Here is a 19077-nt window from a genome sequence, read left to right as displayed (position 1 = left end):
AGTGTTACTCTTAATATTGCTATTTTCTGTGTTTTAGGGTATCTAATTTATTGGCAGAACATAGCCCACTGGGATCTGGGGCCTACAGATCAGTAGGTGAATGGCTAGAAGCAATTAAAATGGGCCGGTATACAGAGATTTTCATGGAAAATGGATACAGTTCAATGGACGCTGTGGCTCAGGTGACCTTGGAGTGAGTAATTTTTCTGATAATTTTTACATAATTGCTGGGGCGAGAAAAATTGTTCAGAATCCAATCTGGATGAGGTCAAGGGAAATCAGTTAACCTTTGTCCATGTGTGACAGCTTTCAAGGAAGCCTCTTCTTTTTTAGCCTGTATTGTTAACAACTGCATGGTTAATGCTACTTGTGGCCAGTATCTTTGCTTCTTTGCTTCAAATAAATAACATTTGAATATTGGAATAATTGGAATAACAGCTCCTTGGCAAAATACTGGCATTTTGTGTTGTGGAAAAGATGTTTTTTTGACAAAGTTTTTATACTGGTACTTATGTTATATGAATGTAATTACAAAACAAACTGTAAGCACAATTGGTGTGGCTAGTCCTACGTAATGACAAAACATTTTCTTAAAATTTGGCTGTGATGAATATCTGGGTAGCAACAACTCAAACAAAGCTTCCCAGGCAGGAGTCTCATCTAATCTCTAACTGGTGCACCTTAATTCTTGCAATACAAGGATATATTAGATTCTGCCTCTGATTGTTATTTGGTACAATCTCAGTGGAACCAATTGTGCCCTTTTCTGTTTGCACGTTTAAGATAACATTTATCAAATCTTATAAATAAAAATCACTAGAGTTAAATATTAAATTCTTTAAGGTTGTAAGTTGTTTGTATTTTATTATATACTCTGTATGTGTAATTTTAGCCTAATATTTGTTATTTGTGAAAATTATCTGTTGTTATGGTGGTTCCATCTAGCTTACATTAACACGAATAATGTTTTAACCTGTGAATGTAATAACTGACTTTAAATTACCTATAGATTCAAAGGTTAAAATATTGTTGTAAGGATTAGAACATGGTAGACCATTGTAAAGCACTAAACCGCAGTCCTTATTCCATTACTTCATATAATATGAACATTGAGCAATTGTCTCTCACCATTTCTAGTCTGGCATTCTTTTCTTCATTGAATTCACAGTCCATCCACACGAAAGGTAACAGGGTACCATCATTTGTCACCAGATAATGTCACATTCTCAGACTTTCTCTTCCTCGTATCTATAACTATTGAACTTAAACTCACTACTCAGCATGTTCTCTCAATTTGCTGAATTTCATCCTCACCATCACCTCCAAATTGTATCTATTTGATGACATATATGCTTTGCCCATATTTCTTTGAATGCTCAAAGAACTCATTTGTGCTATATTTAAGATAGTAAACAGAAAATTTTGCTGATAATTTAAAACTATTTTTACATGATTGCTATTTAATTTTTCAGTAAAAATGGTCATTTTAATTTATTAAAGTCATTTGTCATTTTATATTAAAATGATACTGTAGGTATTTCTTCTACCCAATGTCAGATTACTTGTAAATATATAATAAAATTATTTGCATTAAGTGATGTCTCTCTTTTTATTAAAATAGCACATATACATATATATGTGTATATTTACATCCACTATTTTTCACTTCTCCCTTCACAGAATTGTTTTAAACACAAATAATGGTTTTTGCATTAACTATCTCTCTTTTATTTATCTCTTTGGGGCCCCAAATATGTTGACCACTTTAACTAACGTTATTTTAGTGTTTCATATTTCATTGCTTTTAATTATTTTCTCTTGACTTACTTGTTGACTCCTTTCTCCCCAAACTCTCTCCATTTTGCATGTTTTATTTCATGACTTAGTAGCCTTCTATTATCTTCTAATTATGGTTCTCCACCCCATTTCTCTTCTCTAGTAGTTTTTGTCTGATCAGTTTTTCTCTACTTGGTTCTGCTTCTTCTCTTTGTCTCTATTGCTTTGGTATCCTGTTGCCTCTTGCTATATTGCCTCCCTTCAGAGATTTTGTTTTTTAATTTATTTACCTTAACTGAAATAGTAAAGAGAAATTAGGACACTTGCTAACATCATCCTGTTCAGAGATATTGGTCTCCATGTGTCAGTTGCTTCAGGTTCCTGGGCAGATAATTGCCCATTCCTTACTAGAAACTGAGGCAGCAAACCTCAAATCCGGTGAAGTTGATTTCTAGCGGCTTTAAATATATGTCCTCATCTATTATTTTTTAACCACATTTTTCCTATTTTATAAGAACATATTTATCAAAACATCATTTAAATAACTCAGAGAATAGTGAGTAATCATTTACTTGCTTGGTCAGGAATATAAGAGAGGGGAGCCTGGGTGGCTGAGTGGGTTAAAGCCTCTGCCTTCGGCTCAGGTCATGGTCCCAGTGTCCTGGGATTGAGCCCCACATAGGGCTCTCTGCTCAGCAGGGAACCTGCCTCCTCCTCTCTCTCTCTGCCTGCCTCTCTGCCTACTTGTGATCTCTATCTGTCAAATAAATAAGTAAAATCTTTAAAAAAAAAAAAAAGAGTCAGGAATATAAGAGAAAGGTTTCTGTGTATTTTGCTTGCCCTTCACCAAAAAAAATTATTGAAGACACATGGCAAAGTTGCTGGGTTATCAGCAGAGAAAAAGACAAGCTCTTAAATCTTTAGATAATGATTTTTTACACATGGTCTTTACCCAATATCCAAACACTAATTTTATGGAGGCTGCATAATGCTATAATAATATAATAAAATATTATTGTCAGTGTAATTGCCAAGGCATAATAGAAACTGAGAACTGGAAGTATACTTGTGATAAATTCTTAGATGGGGGAAAAAGTTAAGATCAATTACTATAAGACAAGAGATCAAACTGCCATATACTTAAACTAAAACATTATGTTAGAATTTATGCCATCAAATTTGTTCTCATAGTGGGCTTAGAAAAAAGAATAGAAAATATTACAATTTTTTCAGAACGGCATACTTTGATAAAAATTTTCCTTCATAAAAGTTTAATTTTGTTTGTGATTTCCTCTTTCTTCCTTTCTTCCTTCTTCCCTCCCTCCCTCTCCCTTCCTTCCTTCCTTCCTTCTTTCTTTTCTTTCTTTCTTTCTTCCTTCCTTCCTTCCTTTCTTTCTTTCTTTCTTTCTTTCTTTCTTTCTTTCTTTCTTTCTTTCTTTCTTTCTTTCCCTTCCTTTCCTTTTTTTCTTTTTTCTTTCTTCTTTTTGCCCCAGCACACGCATATATGGCTTAATGTGGAAAGGAAATGAGAAACTTAGCAACCTTAGAATTAAAATGTATTCAGCAATGTGGTTTTCAACCTTAGGTGTTTCTGTCTGCCATTCTCTGTGCCTAAACCTTACTATTCTGTGTATAATACACAGAACAATTGTTGTGGCAGTAATAGTACAATCTGTACTTTGGTGTGTAAATGTAGAGACTTCTGGTTGATGGGGGAATTATAAGCTTGTAGCGAGTTGCAAATTGAATCCAAAGATCTGTATTAAGGACAGTAGTACAGATGCTTTTTTAACTTGTTGTCAGACCAGTATTGTCAACTTTTGATTATTCAGAAGATGAGCAAAATCCAATGAATTTAAATATTGTGCCAATTTTATATAAATTGAAGAGATTTATGCTAGTATCATTTATTAAAATGGTGTCTTAAACTATTAAAATGGAGGTTTTACAAATTTAAGGCTAAAATGTATGCACACTAATTCAAGTAGATTTCTTATTAATAAAGACAGACAGCATACTTTACTATATACCTAAAATACACACAGGAGTACTTACTCTCCTTTGCATTCTACATAATTAAGGTAAAGTTTCTAGTCTAGTTCATAGTTTGTAGTTCATAATGAAGCTAAAATTTCTAGTCTAGTTTATAGTCTCACCATGTCTCACTCACTGAAAACCATGACCAGTCATGGTTAATCTTTGCCAAATGTAGATATATTTATCTTGTATAGTAGATATATAAATGGTTGTCAGGATTCTTCTAAAGGAACCAAAAATTTCAAACCTACCACTGCATGATCAAATTATGACAAAAAGAATAAACACTGGAATTTAATGAATATTTATTAATCTCTCTTCTCCCTTCTCCTATCCAGCCAGTATTGGTAGGGTAAATACCAGTGATATGGCTAAAAGATGTGTAAAGCAGAAGGGAGAAGAAGTGAGGGAATGACTTACCCATAAATGAATGAGCTAAATCCTGAATAATCAAGAGTTGCTCCAACCGCAATTAGACACCTCTTGCTACTCTCTGTTTTTCATTCTGCCATTTTAGTATCATAGCATCAGTGTTTTCCATTGTTTAATATTATGGAGTAACATTTAAAAATATGCTGAAATGTAATTGCATCAATAGCAATTCATTATATTCGCAGCTTTTCTAAAACTGGTTGTGTTTTGTTGACAAAAGCCATGTTATTTTTATGTAACAATACTCTTATTATGTTTAAATTCATAAGCTTCTGCTGAAATATAGTTCATCATCATTAGAATTGGCTTTGGGTATTACTTAAGATTATACATGGTCATGATACATTTAGTATAATATTTATAAATGGAATACATTTAAAATTTTACCTAGCTATAAAATTTCCTATATAGAAAAATGAAATGAGTAAAATGGCATATCTTAAAAGTTTCTATAAGTAGAGCAGTAACTTCATCATTAAATGTAAAATAATTTTTATCAAATTTCTCTCACTTTATTACGGCTAACTTGACAATTTAATATATACTCTAAAGAGCAAAATGGCAATTCTTAGAAATCATGAAAGTAGGAACAAAACTACTTTAAATACCTTAATGCATTTATTAATATTGGAGTAAAGTTATTTAACCTTTTCTAGAAACGTTTTTATAATACTATTTTAATAGTCATTTGTCATATAATTAGAACAAATATTAAACAGGATTTCTTAAGAAAGTTCTTTGCTGGGGCGCCTGGGTGGCTCAGTGGGTTAAGCCGCTGCCTTTGGCTCAGGTCATGATCTCAGGGTCCAGGGATCGAGTCCCGCATCGGGCTCTCTGCTCAGTAGGGAGCCTGCTTCCCTCTCTCTCTCTCTCTCTGCCTGCCTTTCCATCTACTTGTGATCTCTCTCTGTCAAATAAATAAATAAAATCTTAAAAAAAAAAGAAAGTTCTTTGCTTTTGAGAACAATTTTAACTTGCAGAAATGATCTTATTTCTCCCCGAACTTTTCACTGAAAATCACATTGCACAGAGGCATAGGTATATTGTATGCATTATAATCATGCTATTTCTAAATTTCTGCACAGTAATTTGACAGCTATTGAAATGACAAGTCAGATTTTAAAAACATCAGCACTCCATTAAAGACACACATAATTTATGGCAATATATAAAATGTGATGCTGTGTTTTTATAACTCCATTTCTTCCATGGAAAGAGGGATGGGAAACACGTTGAATGGAGAGAGAGAGAATTTCTGTTGTCTAAGTATCCATGTGCATCTTAAGAGATAATCAGATTGTAAGTTGACCTTGAAATGAAATCTTATATTTAACTCACTGGGAAAACTTTTCAAAAATTAACTTAAAATCTAGATATATGAAATGTTTTGAAGAAAGAAATATTTTATTTGCCTATAAATACAAGCTCTATAACTACATCTACTAATCAAATACGATTCCTCAAAACATCTGTTCTTTAACATGATATAGATGTCATAAAAAATTTAAATATCCAAAACACTGAAACAGAGCTTTTCTTGTGGTCAGTCAAGATATTTTGATAAAATGAAGTCCTATTTACATATAATATAACAACAAGTTAAAACAGTGGCAATAAAAATAAGTTAAACCAGAGGTTTTATGTCAGTGAGACAACCAAGTGTTCAAATGTGGAGCATGTGCAGGCACGCAGACACACACCCCCCCACACCCACATGAACACACTTCAAATAGATTCTGGTATTGTATATTCAAAACCTATGCTATTTCAGTGAGAAACCTATAATTTCTTTCTCAGGTCTTTCAGAATAAATTTTAGTGATTATTTTCAAAAGCTCATCCTAATAATTGGATTAGTCATATAAATTGTACAATTTAAGTATATATATAACATCAGGACTTTTGAACCTGGATAAAACATATGTTTAACTTCATTTTGATGACTAATTATTTAAATTCTCTAGCAGAGAATGATTATTTCTGGGTTAAGACATTTTAGTTCTCTCACTTGACTTAGGTCCAAACTATGCTAGTGAGCACCCATGAATACCCACATCTACACAGTTCTTCTTGGTTCATAAGGTGTAAAAACATGAGAATGTTAATTAGCTCATAACTGAAATTGCCATGTAGATTGGGTTACCATAACCTCAAAGAAGTATATGTTCAGTTTCCACCATTAAATGTCTTCTTTCTTTTAGAGTTTTTGATATTAGATGTTATCATAAGAACATTCTCATTTTACAGATAATAAATGATTGGATGTAATTGAAGTACTTTGCTCAAAATTGTATCTCAGAGTAATGAGAAATTAAAAGAGTACAGACTTTGGCATCAGGTTCCTGGTTTTAGTATTAACCTTGCTACCCGCTAGCTGTGTTATCTACTCAAGTGATTTAAATTCTCTAAGCCTTCATTTTCTCATCCATGAATAATTAACAAAAAATCTATGTCATGGAGTTGTATATTTTTCTAGCATATGGGAAAAAGACATCTTAATTTTCACCTATTATTTTTATATTAGTGCAATGGTTGTCAAGTGGGGGGAGATTTTTCTATTCACAGGACATATGGCAAACACTTTGTCTTGTCACTACAAAGAGTCAACAGTGGTGCAATGTTTCTGGTATTTGGTGAATACAGGCCTGGGATGCTGTTAGATATTCTATAATGCACAGAGTAGCCCCTTTAACAAAGATTTATCCAGCCCATAATGCTAACAGGGGCAAAGCTAAGGAACTGATGTAGTAGAAAAAAGAAAAAAAAAGAAAGACAATTAGACTCAAGCTTTTCTTATCCTTATGCTAGTCATTATCTATTTTATAGCCTATTTCATAACTAAGAACAGTGATTTTATTTCAAAGTGATTTATTTACTGTTTTCTTTTAATTTTTGCCAATGATTATCTTCCATGACCATACACACACACACACACACACACACACACACACATACACACACACACACATATTTTTGTACTCTGGTGTCTTATAGATTTAATACTTTCTAATATTCAATATTCACATTCTAAGAAAGAAAGAACTATGTTTCCATCCTAAGTATCAATGTATCAATTGCTTCTTTTTTTAGCTCCTTGCCATTTGCTAAAACTCCCCTAAAAAATCGAGAAAACATAAAAGAAAAAAGAAACCTAAGATATTATTTAAATAAGCAATTATTTCCAACATTAATATATGTAGAACATCTGTACCCATTTTTTAAATTTCTATTCTCTGATAATCAAGAGATTTACTTGTTTCCAAAGCTGTCCAATTTGACATATAATCATTTTCATGTCATTGTATCCAATTCTAAAGAATTCTGAGATACTCTGAATACAAAAATATCCTTTGAGTATAATATATTCAATAAAGTAATTATCTAAAGAAATCTAATATGGCAAATAGTTTTGTCACTTAAAAATCTTGATTTGTTCTTTTTTCCCCTGTAATTAATGCTACCATTTGCCAAATGTACCTGAATAATTTTATTTGCCAAATACATACCCTAAGGGTATATAATTTCTGAATAGCCCATGAAATAACAATTAATAACCATGGGCATTGACTGTGGGTTCCATAATATGCTGTTAGTTTAGAAATCTAAACATTTATAATTTCTTTGAATAATAAGCTTGTTTAAAAGAAACAATAACGATGTGCCTTGGTTGAAAAGACTTTCTGAGAGTGTGTAATCTTCAGAATGCTCTAAGTGCTAGTAGAGCCTAGATATTATTGGTAAAGGAAGAAAGCTCTAATACTTTGGGTTCCAAGTAAAAAATAAAATATTTGGAAGTAGTATAAGAGCAATGTAGTGATTATTATCCCATAAAGATATCTGTTGTATAAAATGATTGTACTGACTGAGTCATTTGAAGAGTTTGGTCTTCAGCTGCTTAACTGTATAATTTTCTAAAGTATATTTTATGCTCCCTTCTTTTATCAAAAGAAAAGAAAGTTATTGTTCCTATGGTAGGTCCATATTTTCAAAATTGTTCGATGAAATTGTACCTTTAATTTAAATGTTATTGGTAAGCATATGCAAATTTATTTTTCCACCACTCTGTGCCAACAAAATAATGAAGCCCCAAAAAGGGAGAAAATACATATGATAGCTCTCCTTATTATTATAAATTATATGTTTGGCTGCAAACAGATTTTCAAGGTACAATTTGGGAACCTGCCTTTGAAAACTGGACCCCATATATCTAAATCGGGACTGTAATCTAACTAGTTTGTGCAAAAGGTTTGTGTCTTTGCCGTGTGAAATATTGAGGTGTGCTACTAGTTGAATCAATACATACATCCAATGTGTGCTTTCTTCATGCAGGGATTTGAGACGGCTTGGAGTGACTCTTGTTGGTCACCAGAAGAAGATCATGAACAGCCTTCAAGAAATGAAAGTGCAGCTGGTGAATGGGATGGTGCCATTGTAACTTCATTTTAATGTCACTTCGTCAAATGAATGATTCTGCACTTTGTAAACAAGCCCTGAGATTTATTTTAACAAACAAAAAATAAAAAAGGGAAAAAGGGAAAACTCAGTGATTTCTAAACCTTAGGAGAGCATTTGTTTCAGCCACAGAATTTGTAATCAGTGTTTTGCTAAAATCTCCTTATCTTCCTCAGTGTCTTCATTTTTCATGAAACAAATATAACCTGCATGGAATAAAAACACGAATTTAAACATTATCTTATGTTGCAACAAGAAAATCCTTTCTGCTACTTCTACAAAATTTTATAAATGAAAAATATAACTATATAGAGCACCTTTACAGACTGAATTAAGGCAGCCCCTTTCAAAACTTCCAAGAATCTGCTTGAAAGGAAAAGTTTATAGCCATTCGTGGGCTAACAAAAGCTGCAATTTACTGAAGTTTACTTCAAGTCTTAATCGTCTACATAAGTGTATTGAAGAGCAATATGATTAGGTAATTTCTTAATAGATACCTTCTTTTGTAATTTTAAAATGCTGTTACACAGCGTTAAGTTATAGACTCTAGTGTATAAATATGTTGCTTGATTAAGGACAAGTACAATACAGGGTGTATATTTATTTTTCTGTGTTATAAAATTTACTTTTAGTTGCTCTTCTAGAAACCATTAGGTAATCAATGTGTATATACTGTATAATTTGCTATATACCCAGGAATCAATTTAAGTTGCAGTTTTGTGTGTGATGCTTGCACATGTGTGCGTTATCATTCTGCTTGCATTTTTAATAGTTTTAATTTGGGCAACATACAGGAACAAGTGCTCTACAGTGTAATATGAATAGGAGAAGTAGGGAAGCGGTAAAACGAAATTTAACACAAGCTTGTGTCTCTCTTCCTCTCATGTATCCAAAAGCTACTAAATCTCTTTATTCACTAACAGGAAATGTCTATAAGATTAAATCCCCTTTGGCTTTTTGAAAACACTTTGTGATATCTGTGACAATGCAGTTCTTCTAGCCATTAATCTTGCACCCCTGTAAGAAATTTCACCTTTCTGAGTCCCAGAAAATATCTTGTCAAGCAAAGTTGACACCGAAGGGCACATTTTCAGCAGGATGTAGAAGGATTTAACTGTGCAGGCTTCTGTTAATGTTGTTAAATCCAGGCACATAGCACTAAGCATTACCCCTAAGTGTTAATCCTTTGTAACCATTTCCCTTGTGGTTCAGCCCTAGAAATTTTGATACTAAGGCAGCAATGGAATAATGAAATACACACACACACACACACACACACACACACACACACACGTATATATAATATATCCTTGTTTCAAAACTTAGCAAATTTTATTAATTGATGGCTGTTTATTCATTTGGTAATTTCTTCTTATATTCAGTTTCATCAAATTGAAGTTATTTTGATAAACCAGTCCAAAGTATTATTTAGTTGACCTTATTAAGGAATATAATATATGTGCTATGTACATTCTATGTACCGCACTTGGTGAAGACAGACTTTTGTGTTATAAATTATATGGTTCATTAGAATTTGAACAAAACTGAGCTTCTTGGTGAAATAATACATTTTTTATAGTATTACATTTTATAAAAATCATAGAATTCAAGGAGCAGGGCATTTGAACAAAATATAGCCTATTTATGATTATCAAGGGCAATAGTATATTGGAGTAGTCTGGATTAATGAAATCCATAGAAAATATACCTGCATGATATTAATGGTATTCTGTCTTTTCCAAGCACTTGCTTTAGTTGAATGTTAGCACACACAAGAATAAACCTTTAAGGAATAACTTCTTTCTACCTTGCCCACTTTTTACTTAAGCAGTAGGGTAACTCTTTGCTAAAGAACATGCCAAAAAAAAAAAAGAAAAAAAAAAGAAGAAAAAAGAAAAGGAAAAAAACAAAGGTCTAAACAATTTTCAGATGGTATATTTAGTTCAGCCCAATTATGGCTATAATTTATTAGACCTACACTGTACCATGGGTCCTAACGAAATACACTTCAAGTATATTTTAATAGATTAGTGAAATTTGCAGAGGAAGTAGAGAAGGTGGATTTAGCATTGTCTTGATAAAATCACAAGTAAGCGGGCATCACTATCACGAAAAGATGCCTTTGTTCATTTCAGGAAAAGAAATGAACTAATTCTTTTTATACAAAACAATTGGAGATATATTGCACTTTATTGAATTTTGTAAAAAAAAAAAAACAACAACTGAATTTAAGTGATAAAGTAACAATTGAGAAACTTCAAAGTAGGAATAGACATACTGACTCTAAGTACAAATTATCATAAATGTTAGGACTAGCCACAATGACTCACACATAACAAAGATATTTTCTGAACTGTCTTCTAACTTTATATGTTTAAAAATGATTGGGAGATCAACACAGAGATATCTAAGTGATTAGAATTTATTATTCAAGTAGATTTCCTTTTTTCCACAAAAGAACAAAATAAATTAATATGGATCGATTCCTTTGCAGTCTTGGTATTCCTTATGGAACATAAATTGAGATGAAAGTTAGACACATCAATTTCATCTATATATCACTTTGGTTGAGAATTTCTAAGGAATGAAATATGATTTTAATATAAATAAAGAGACTTTCAAATAAGATCTGCTCTCCCCCACATAAAAAAAGAGGAAAGAATTCCTTTCTAAAATACTTATTCACCACTGGATATGTCACCAATTGGGAAGTGCCAATCTCATCTATAAATGTGAGAAGTGGAACCAGAGAAGAGGCGGCTCTTGTGAAATGCGGTGAGGCAGTAACCCAGGGCGAGGTTTGACAAATCTTGATTGTGTGATTTCTTATCCTTTTGGTTCATTTTGTCACCCGCCAGACAACCAAAAATAAAACATAGACTCAATAATTTTAGCACATAAGATAGATTTGTCAAATAATACATAATGTTATTGTAACTATCAAGTAGCAATACCTTTAAAGTATGAGTCGTTCTCAATGTTGAACTTGGAAAATAGGTACAAGCGGGCAGTTTTTTTCAACTTACTGATACGTGTTGGTCACTCAATTTCTACTTCTATCAATCATAATTTGTTTCCTAATCTTCCCATTGGCTCACATGTTCTTCTTGGCCATTGAAATATCTGAATTGTATGTAAAAATGTAAAGATTTTGTTTTTCCCATGTTAAAAAAAATGCGCATGGTCTCTTATTTCTTCTCTTTTAATCACCAAGTCAGTGTTCTAAAGTTGTAGGATTACTGTAAAAATTATATTCCAATACTCTATCTAAACTTAAATATGGCCAGCATTATTGGTTTCTGCATTGCCAAATACAGGGCATCCTTTGCTGAGTTTGTAAAGAGTTTTAACCAGTGTCCAATGATGAGGAGATAGTTTCACATCTTAAGTTTAAAATGTGAAACTAATATCTGTTGAACACTTAATGTGTTTGCATGTCTGCTATTTACTCTTTATGTGAAAGTCAAAGATTTTTTTTTTTAACACCATTCTTTCTCTCATTTAATGTGGGCTTGCAGAAGCACAAGTAGAAAAATTTACCCGTGGAAGACATTTTTGTTTGTAATGGTGTGTTGGATGGCAAATTTGCATCAGATGTTAGAAATTTACTAGATGTACGATGTTGCATAGTAGAATAAGGTCTTTTCCCCATTTTTTTCTTTCTAAAAATAAGAAGACAATATACTAAATATGATATAGTAAGCTGTCTTTGCTTATGTCCTGCCAGATGTTTAAACTCTAAATAAATAAAAAGTAGGTACAATATGATGATGATGATGATGATGAATAAACAATCAAAATGCTAGTTTTATTTGAAATTAATAACTAGAATATGTCATCATTTTTTCAACTCTGTAGCACAGCTGGTTACATTGAATATTTTTCTCTATTATGCTGTTAATTATATAGTAATGTATCAAAGGAGAAATAGATAAGAACTTTCTTTTCATGTTGGTTTATAAAAAACATCTTTTTACATATAAATGATTGAATGTTCTTATTCAGAATGACCACAAAATTATTGCTTAGGAGAAGACACAATTCTTTAAAAAGAGAGCGAGAGAGAATCTACTTACAATAATCAGAATCAAATGTCATTTGTTTCTTCTAAATGTAAATGAAAAAAAATTGAAAGTAGCAAAATAAGTCATGTTTATTCAGTCTGGGCTATAGTAACAGTAGAGATTACAGTGGTCAACATATTTGTGAATCTTTAGATTGCTATAGTTTTACATTTAATAATTTTACAGTGTGTAAATTTCATTTATAATAGCTTGAGAATAAAATTTAGGCTCCGTTGTTTGTTAATATGTTTATTAAATTCACTTAGTTTCAGGCAGGTCAAAAGCAGCTGTATAGAGCGTCTTATTCTAGGCTAGGCATCAGGATATCTCAAATCCCTGCCTAAGCATTAATTCACGAGAGGATTAGTGTTTCTGTATTTTCTTCCCCATTTGAAGCTCTCTGTGCATTTGGTTTGTGTATATGTTTTTGTAGTGTAAGATATGAAATTTTATATTTTTTCAGAAAATAAAAAACCCTTTGAATACAGTTAAATCCGATTGTCATGCTTGACCCTCCCCCAATAGATTCTAAACTTACAGCCTTTGTATAAAGATTTCAGTTAGTTCTAATAAAAATGTTTGAATTTCCTATGCTAAATATTTAAAATGCAATCAGCATTCATTTTCTTCCAAGACATATTCATGAATCTTTGCATTCGAGTATTTTTGCAACTAGGGTTTGACATAAGACTGTAGGACATGAGCATAATTGTGTGAAACCTAATTAGAAGTTAATTTGTGACAGTGTAATACAGCATTACTTGAAAAAAAAGCAAAAACAAAAACAAAAAAACAGAAGACTCTGTACCATCTGCAAAAAGAGACTTTGCTGTGTAGCATAGTTGGTCATCATTTCACTGCCAAGCATCTGCTTGTGGTTTGGGTGGAGGATTACATCCTTATAGGAAAGGGTGTCAGTAAGTACAAATGCTCCCTCTTTTTCTGTATATAATATATTGGTCTCCTTTTGTAAAAAGCATACCAAACAATCTGCTGTATTCAAGGAAATTTGTCATATTTGTAAATTTTTGCATTTGCATTCATGAAAAGTGACATCACCATGACTATGGAAATAATCCTTAACTCCTTTGCCTATACATAGAATCAGTATTAGAAGGTATATAGATATCATTTACTATTTTAGTAAATGGCCTCATGTAAAGACTCTGAGTACTTTGTTACCAAATACACTATTCTCGCCTCTGCTTTGCTGCAAATGTAAAGATCTCATGATAAAAGCGATTTGTCTCCCAATCCTATGGACATTCTTGATCAGGTAGGAAGGATGGTGTGCTGGTGGGAGGGAAATGTTTAATAAAACATTTTAAAAAAGGGGGGGACTATTCTGTATTATAATTTTCCACACTACATTATAATTTTATTGTCTCCACTTTATTGATGAGGACACCATGACCCAAGGCTGTTAAGAAATTGCCCAAGTCCCTGACTGCTCTTCAAAGGCAGGGTGAAAACTACATTTATTTGAAACCAAACCCAAATATTGACCACGCTATCTAGATAATGGAATCATTAAGGCCAATCTCCTGATTTAATTGGTACAAGAATTGAAGTTTAGCAAGAAATTGCCTAAACTTTTTCACAAAGTGAGGTGTAAACCTTGGGTGGGAATCAGGATTTGACTGATTACATTTCTAACATATATGATTTTTAGAGTAAGCCAAACCTTGGGAGTCAAAAATAGTTTTGCTTCTTTGTAATTCTTCCACTGAATAGGAGCACAATTTATTTCAGTGCATCTTTCTAGTATAGGCATAGTTTTCTCAACTACAAACACAGAAGATTGCATTACATATTTTTTATTATTTCCAGCTATACTATCTGAACTTCAGTTGTGGAACTTTGAAGTCTACAAGTGATTCATGACCAAACTGTTACCAAAAGTTAAAAAAAAAAATTGATATTTATTAAAGTTCATACTAACCATTTAAATCAAACAGAGTTTTATATAAAATATTAAATGTAATTTTACTTGAATTAGCAGGCTAAAAATAATAAATTAGAAAAAAGCTGGCCAAAGTACTGAACTATAATTTTTTTCACAGTAAGAGTTATTAGTTCTTAAATCTTCCCCCTAATTTTTTAAAGCTAATAATGAAAAATATTAACATGTAACATTAATTTCAATTTGAATTCTCAGTGATCCTGTTTTCAGAAATTAAAAATTTGTTCAGTCCTCACAACAGTCCTTCAAGTGAGATATTTAATCTGTTTTTCTTTTGAACAAAGGTAGAAACCAAGGCTATGCAAGGCTAAGTGACTTTCTTCATTACTACATTACTACATCTTCATTACTTCATTACTTCATACTTCATTACTACATCTCTTCTTTCTTTGAAAGTTTATCCTCCGCCTCTGAGTTCCAGATGCTGCTTTCCTACTGCTTTGAAACCTGTCGCATCAATTGCACCTGGTCCTGAACGTTGTTGCCTATCAGTCTCCATGGTTCCCTTCTCCTAGCCTCTACGTGTATGTGAGGGAGTCTATGGAATGTGGTTGTCTGGAGCTAGCATGTCAAAACTAGTTGTTTGAACTCAAACAAACCATTTAACCTCCCTGTTTTCAAGTACCTCATTTATTAAATGGGGAAATCTTTTGGCTATTATGAAAATCTAATAATACACATATAGCTAGCAAAAATAGTGCTAACCACATAATAATTGTTTAGTAAATGTTATTTATCTTTATATATCTTCTTCACTGAAATATTTCTCCTCACTGAAATCTTTGTTCTCACTCTTATAAGTGTCATCAAGACTTTCAAACACATATGAAATTCGATAAAATTTTAATAAATTCATTTGTACATATAAGCCAGCTTCAACAATTATCAACTTAATGCCAGTTTTGTTTTGTACATAACTTCAGTGACTTTCTCCTCTCATAGATTAAAAGAAAATAATATTTCAAAAATAGTTCTGTGTAGATCTTCAAAACAGAGGGATTATTTTTAATATGATCATAATACTATTAAACTAAAAATTCACAGTCTTTACAAAATATTTTCAAATGTCCAGTTGGTATTCCCCTGTTTTATCATACTTTTTTTTTAATAGTTTCCTTGAATCACTATCCAAGTGTTTCCTTTTATTTCCTATAAATTGGCAATTAGACTCACAGATTCAGGTGAGTAAGATTCAGGCCTCATTTTTTTTTAAAGAAGACAGAAGTAGTGTGTAATTACATCAGTGCACACTCAAAGTAAGCTATCTTTCTGTGATGTTAACAGTAATTGAGGATCGTTGCCAAATTATTATTCATTAATAATTTTGAAATGATGATTTTCATCATTCTTTTTTTCATTTAACCGTCACACTACTTTTATAAAGACTAATTTCCATTTATCAACTATTTAGTTACTTAGAGATAGAGTTTATATAAAGAAAGCAGAGAAGTTGATTGGTGTTATTTTTTTCTGTCTTTATTTAAAAGTAGTCCCAGACTCAAATATCCCCTTTGTAACTAATGTCATCTCTACTAATGTCCTAACAACATTAAGAAGGTCTCCTTTAAATATTCCCTCCTTCTTGGTATCCAAGAGCTCAATCTTTTCTGTTTTATCTACATTTCTGACCATTTATTCTCAGTTAATCCCACTAGCTTTTATCATTCTGTCATTCTTTTAAATGCCAAAATTCCAGGATTGTGTTTTCAGTACTCTTCCTATTCCATACTATGTGCTTGCCTTAAAAATTGCATCGACTCACAGTCTTCAATTTTAACATGTATGGGGATGGATTTTCATTCTGAATCTCCAGGGCTGATATTTCTCCAAAGCTACAGTTCCATATGTATACATTTATACTGAAGATCTTTAATTGACTCTTAAAATGAGCATATCTCAACTGACCTTACCTCCCAACACAACTTACACCTTCTCCCATAGTCTCACTAGAAGATACTACTTTATATACAGTTTAAAAAGATAGAAGCCCCAAATTTACATTTTAAGTTCCCTTTGCCCTCAACATCATGTGAAACTTGTCATAAGATTTTATTAGTTTCACATTAAATATGTCTCTCATACATATTACCAGCAGGTGTAGAAAAATAAGCAAAAGTCAAAGGTAGCACTAAGTAGGAAAAAAAAAAAAACCTAGAAAGTTTAATATATCACCTCAAATCAAAAGGACACTCTTGCTTGGTGTTTTATTTTATGCATTTTTATGATAGGAATTAAATGGGAATCTTACACCATTGAGCAATCAATTATAAACAGTAAACAGCAGTTTTATCCAAAATTTTTCTACTATTATAATTTTGGGTCATGAAATTAGAAAAAAAAAAAAAATTGGAAAGCATCAGACTGACTTTTCCTTTGTCCAAATGGTATACCCTATAGAGAAGGTGCTCTGAACCATGTCAGCAAATAAATTGACTTGGATTATGCTGAAAATTTTTTTAAAGATAATAAAAATTTAGTCACAGTCATTTGGAAGGATAATCCTTGAAGGGTTTCCACTCTGATAGAAGGATAAAATAAAATAATTTACTGCATGTTCCCTGGAGTGGTAATAGCTCTAACCATTTGAGCTAAGGAAGTCAGACCAAAACCAGATGTTTTTCAATCATTCCTTTTTTCTCTACAAATATGTGTAATGGAATTATAATGGATATTAATATCAAGTAAAACATTTCAGAATGTGGAATTTAAATATGTTTTCAGGTGAAGTATGTTGTAGACTTCTCTGTCCTTTGCTTTGCTTATGCTCATAAGGCACCAGGTGTTATGATCTCATTTTTGTGGAAAGCCCAAGTCTTTCTCAGGATTTTTCTGAAAGTTCCCCATGCTTAATGATGAGCCATTCCTTTATGCCTTGTCAAAGCACATGGTCATAATACAGGAGAAAGCGTCCAAAAAAAAAAAAAAAATCAATGATCCTTTGTGCTTTATAAGAAAAGTTGTTCAAAAGTCAAAGTCATATAGGATTTGAAAACATTGTTTCTATTATCCTCTACTGGAGCTTCACAAAACATTCTAGAAATGCAAAGACTCATCTAAGTTTAATTTAGTGATTCCCCAAATGTTTGATCATGCAACCCTTTTGGTTTATAGTAGTTATTACTACTACCATATGGTAATTCTAAAAGGAGATTGTCATCCATGTGAACATTTCTCAGGTTAACCACAAGAATGTTGTATTTTCTCAACAATGCTACTCTGGGAAAACATTGATGAGAAGATATCCACTCTGAGTTGTATGTATATCAGTGCAATGTATCTGCGTGTTTCATCCATACTCATGCCTGCTTTCCCTGGAGATCAATGCCATAGTGAAATTATGATGCAGTTGGGGAGTGGCATAGGCTCTAAAATATATAAAACTAATTAGTCAATTTTACTTACTTTGAAATATGTACTGTATTTCATTAATTTCTGGTACTTAGGATGTGGTCTTGAAATAAGAGTTTACTGAATAAAATATTAAAACAAACAGTAAATCATGACCTTGGTCTTATTGCTCTTATTACCCTGGCAAAAGTGTTATTTGATATTAAAAATTATAGTATTTTGGGGGGCACCTGGGTGGCTCAGTGGTTTAAGCCTCTGCCTTTGGCTCAGGTCATAATCTCAGGGTCCTCAGATCGAGCCCTGCATCAGGCTCTCTGCTCAGCGGGGAGCCTGCTTCCGTCTCTCTCTCTGCCCGCCTTTCTGCCTAATTGTGATTTCTCTCTCTCTCTTGTCAAATAAACAAATAAATAAATATTTACAAAATTATAGAATTTTTCAAATAATCTATGCCAAAAAAGGGCAATAGGCTTAGGGAAAAGAGGTTGTCTGAGAAAATAGAAGTGGATAACAAAAGACGGTTGATAGAATGAGTGTCTTAGCAGAAATGAGTACATCCACTACACATCAACCCTAAGGGACTGAGGAAAAAGACTGAGCTGGAAACAAGACTGAAAATTGAAAAACCATCTCTCTCTCTCTCTCTCTCTCTCTCTCTCACACACACACACACACACACACACACACACACACACACTTTGTTAAACTTAAAAGAGATGTTATGTGGGAAAAAGAGAGGTATAAAATAATAGAAGTGCATAGTTATCCCCTGCTTTCTGAAATTTCACTGTATACCACTTCCCAATTATGAAAGACCTACATTAATACAGGCAGTGTTTTGGGTTGGTTTTTTTTTTGTTTGTTTGTGTTTTTTTTTTTTTTCATAAAAGTGAAGAACCTCTTCAGATTTCTCTCAGATAGCAAAAATAGGTAGTACTAATATAGGTCTTTGATAAAACTGAAGCACATATTGCAAACTTTTGGAAAGCAGGAGAAAGTGGCTTTAAGC

The 19077-nt window shown here is 32.3% G+C and overlaps 1 protein-coding gene across 5 annotated transcripts in view; it reads left to right on the top strand.

Annotated features, from left to right (window-relative positions):
* Window positions 1–11339, top strand: part of EPHA5 (EPH receptor A5) — a 356553-nt gene extending 345214 nt beyond the window's left edge. For all 5 annotated transcript variants that reach the window (XM_047719425.1, XM_047719424.1, XM_047719422.1 and 2 more), the window contains 2 exons: window positions 38–193; window positions 8574–11339. In XM_047719425.1, the coding sequence (XP_047575381.1) occupies window positions 38–193; window positions 8574–8679 (262 nt within the window). In that variant the 3' untranslated portion in view covers window positions 8680–11339. The remainder of the gene's footprint in view (window positions 1–37; window positions 194–8573) is intronic.
* The last annotated feature ends 7738 nt before the right edge of the window (window positions 11340–19077 follow it).

Source organism: Lutra lutra, chromosome 2 (assembly GCF_902655055.1).
Source record: "Lutra lutra chromosome 2, mLutLut1.2, whole genome shotgun sequence".
In the NCBI taxonomy this organism is placed as follows: domain Eukaryota; kingdom Metazoa; phylum Chordata; class Mammalia; order Carnivora; family Mustelidae; genus Lutra; species Lutra lutra.
The sequence above is the reverse complement of the archived record's forward strand: the minus strand, read 5'-3'. Positions and strand labels throughout refer to the sequence as shown.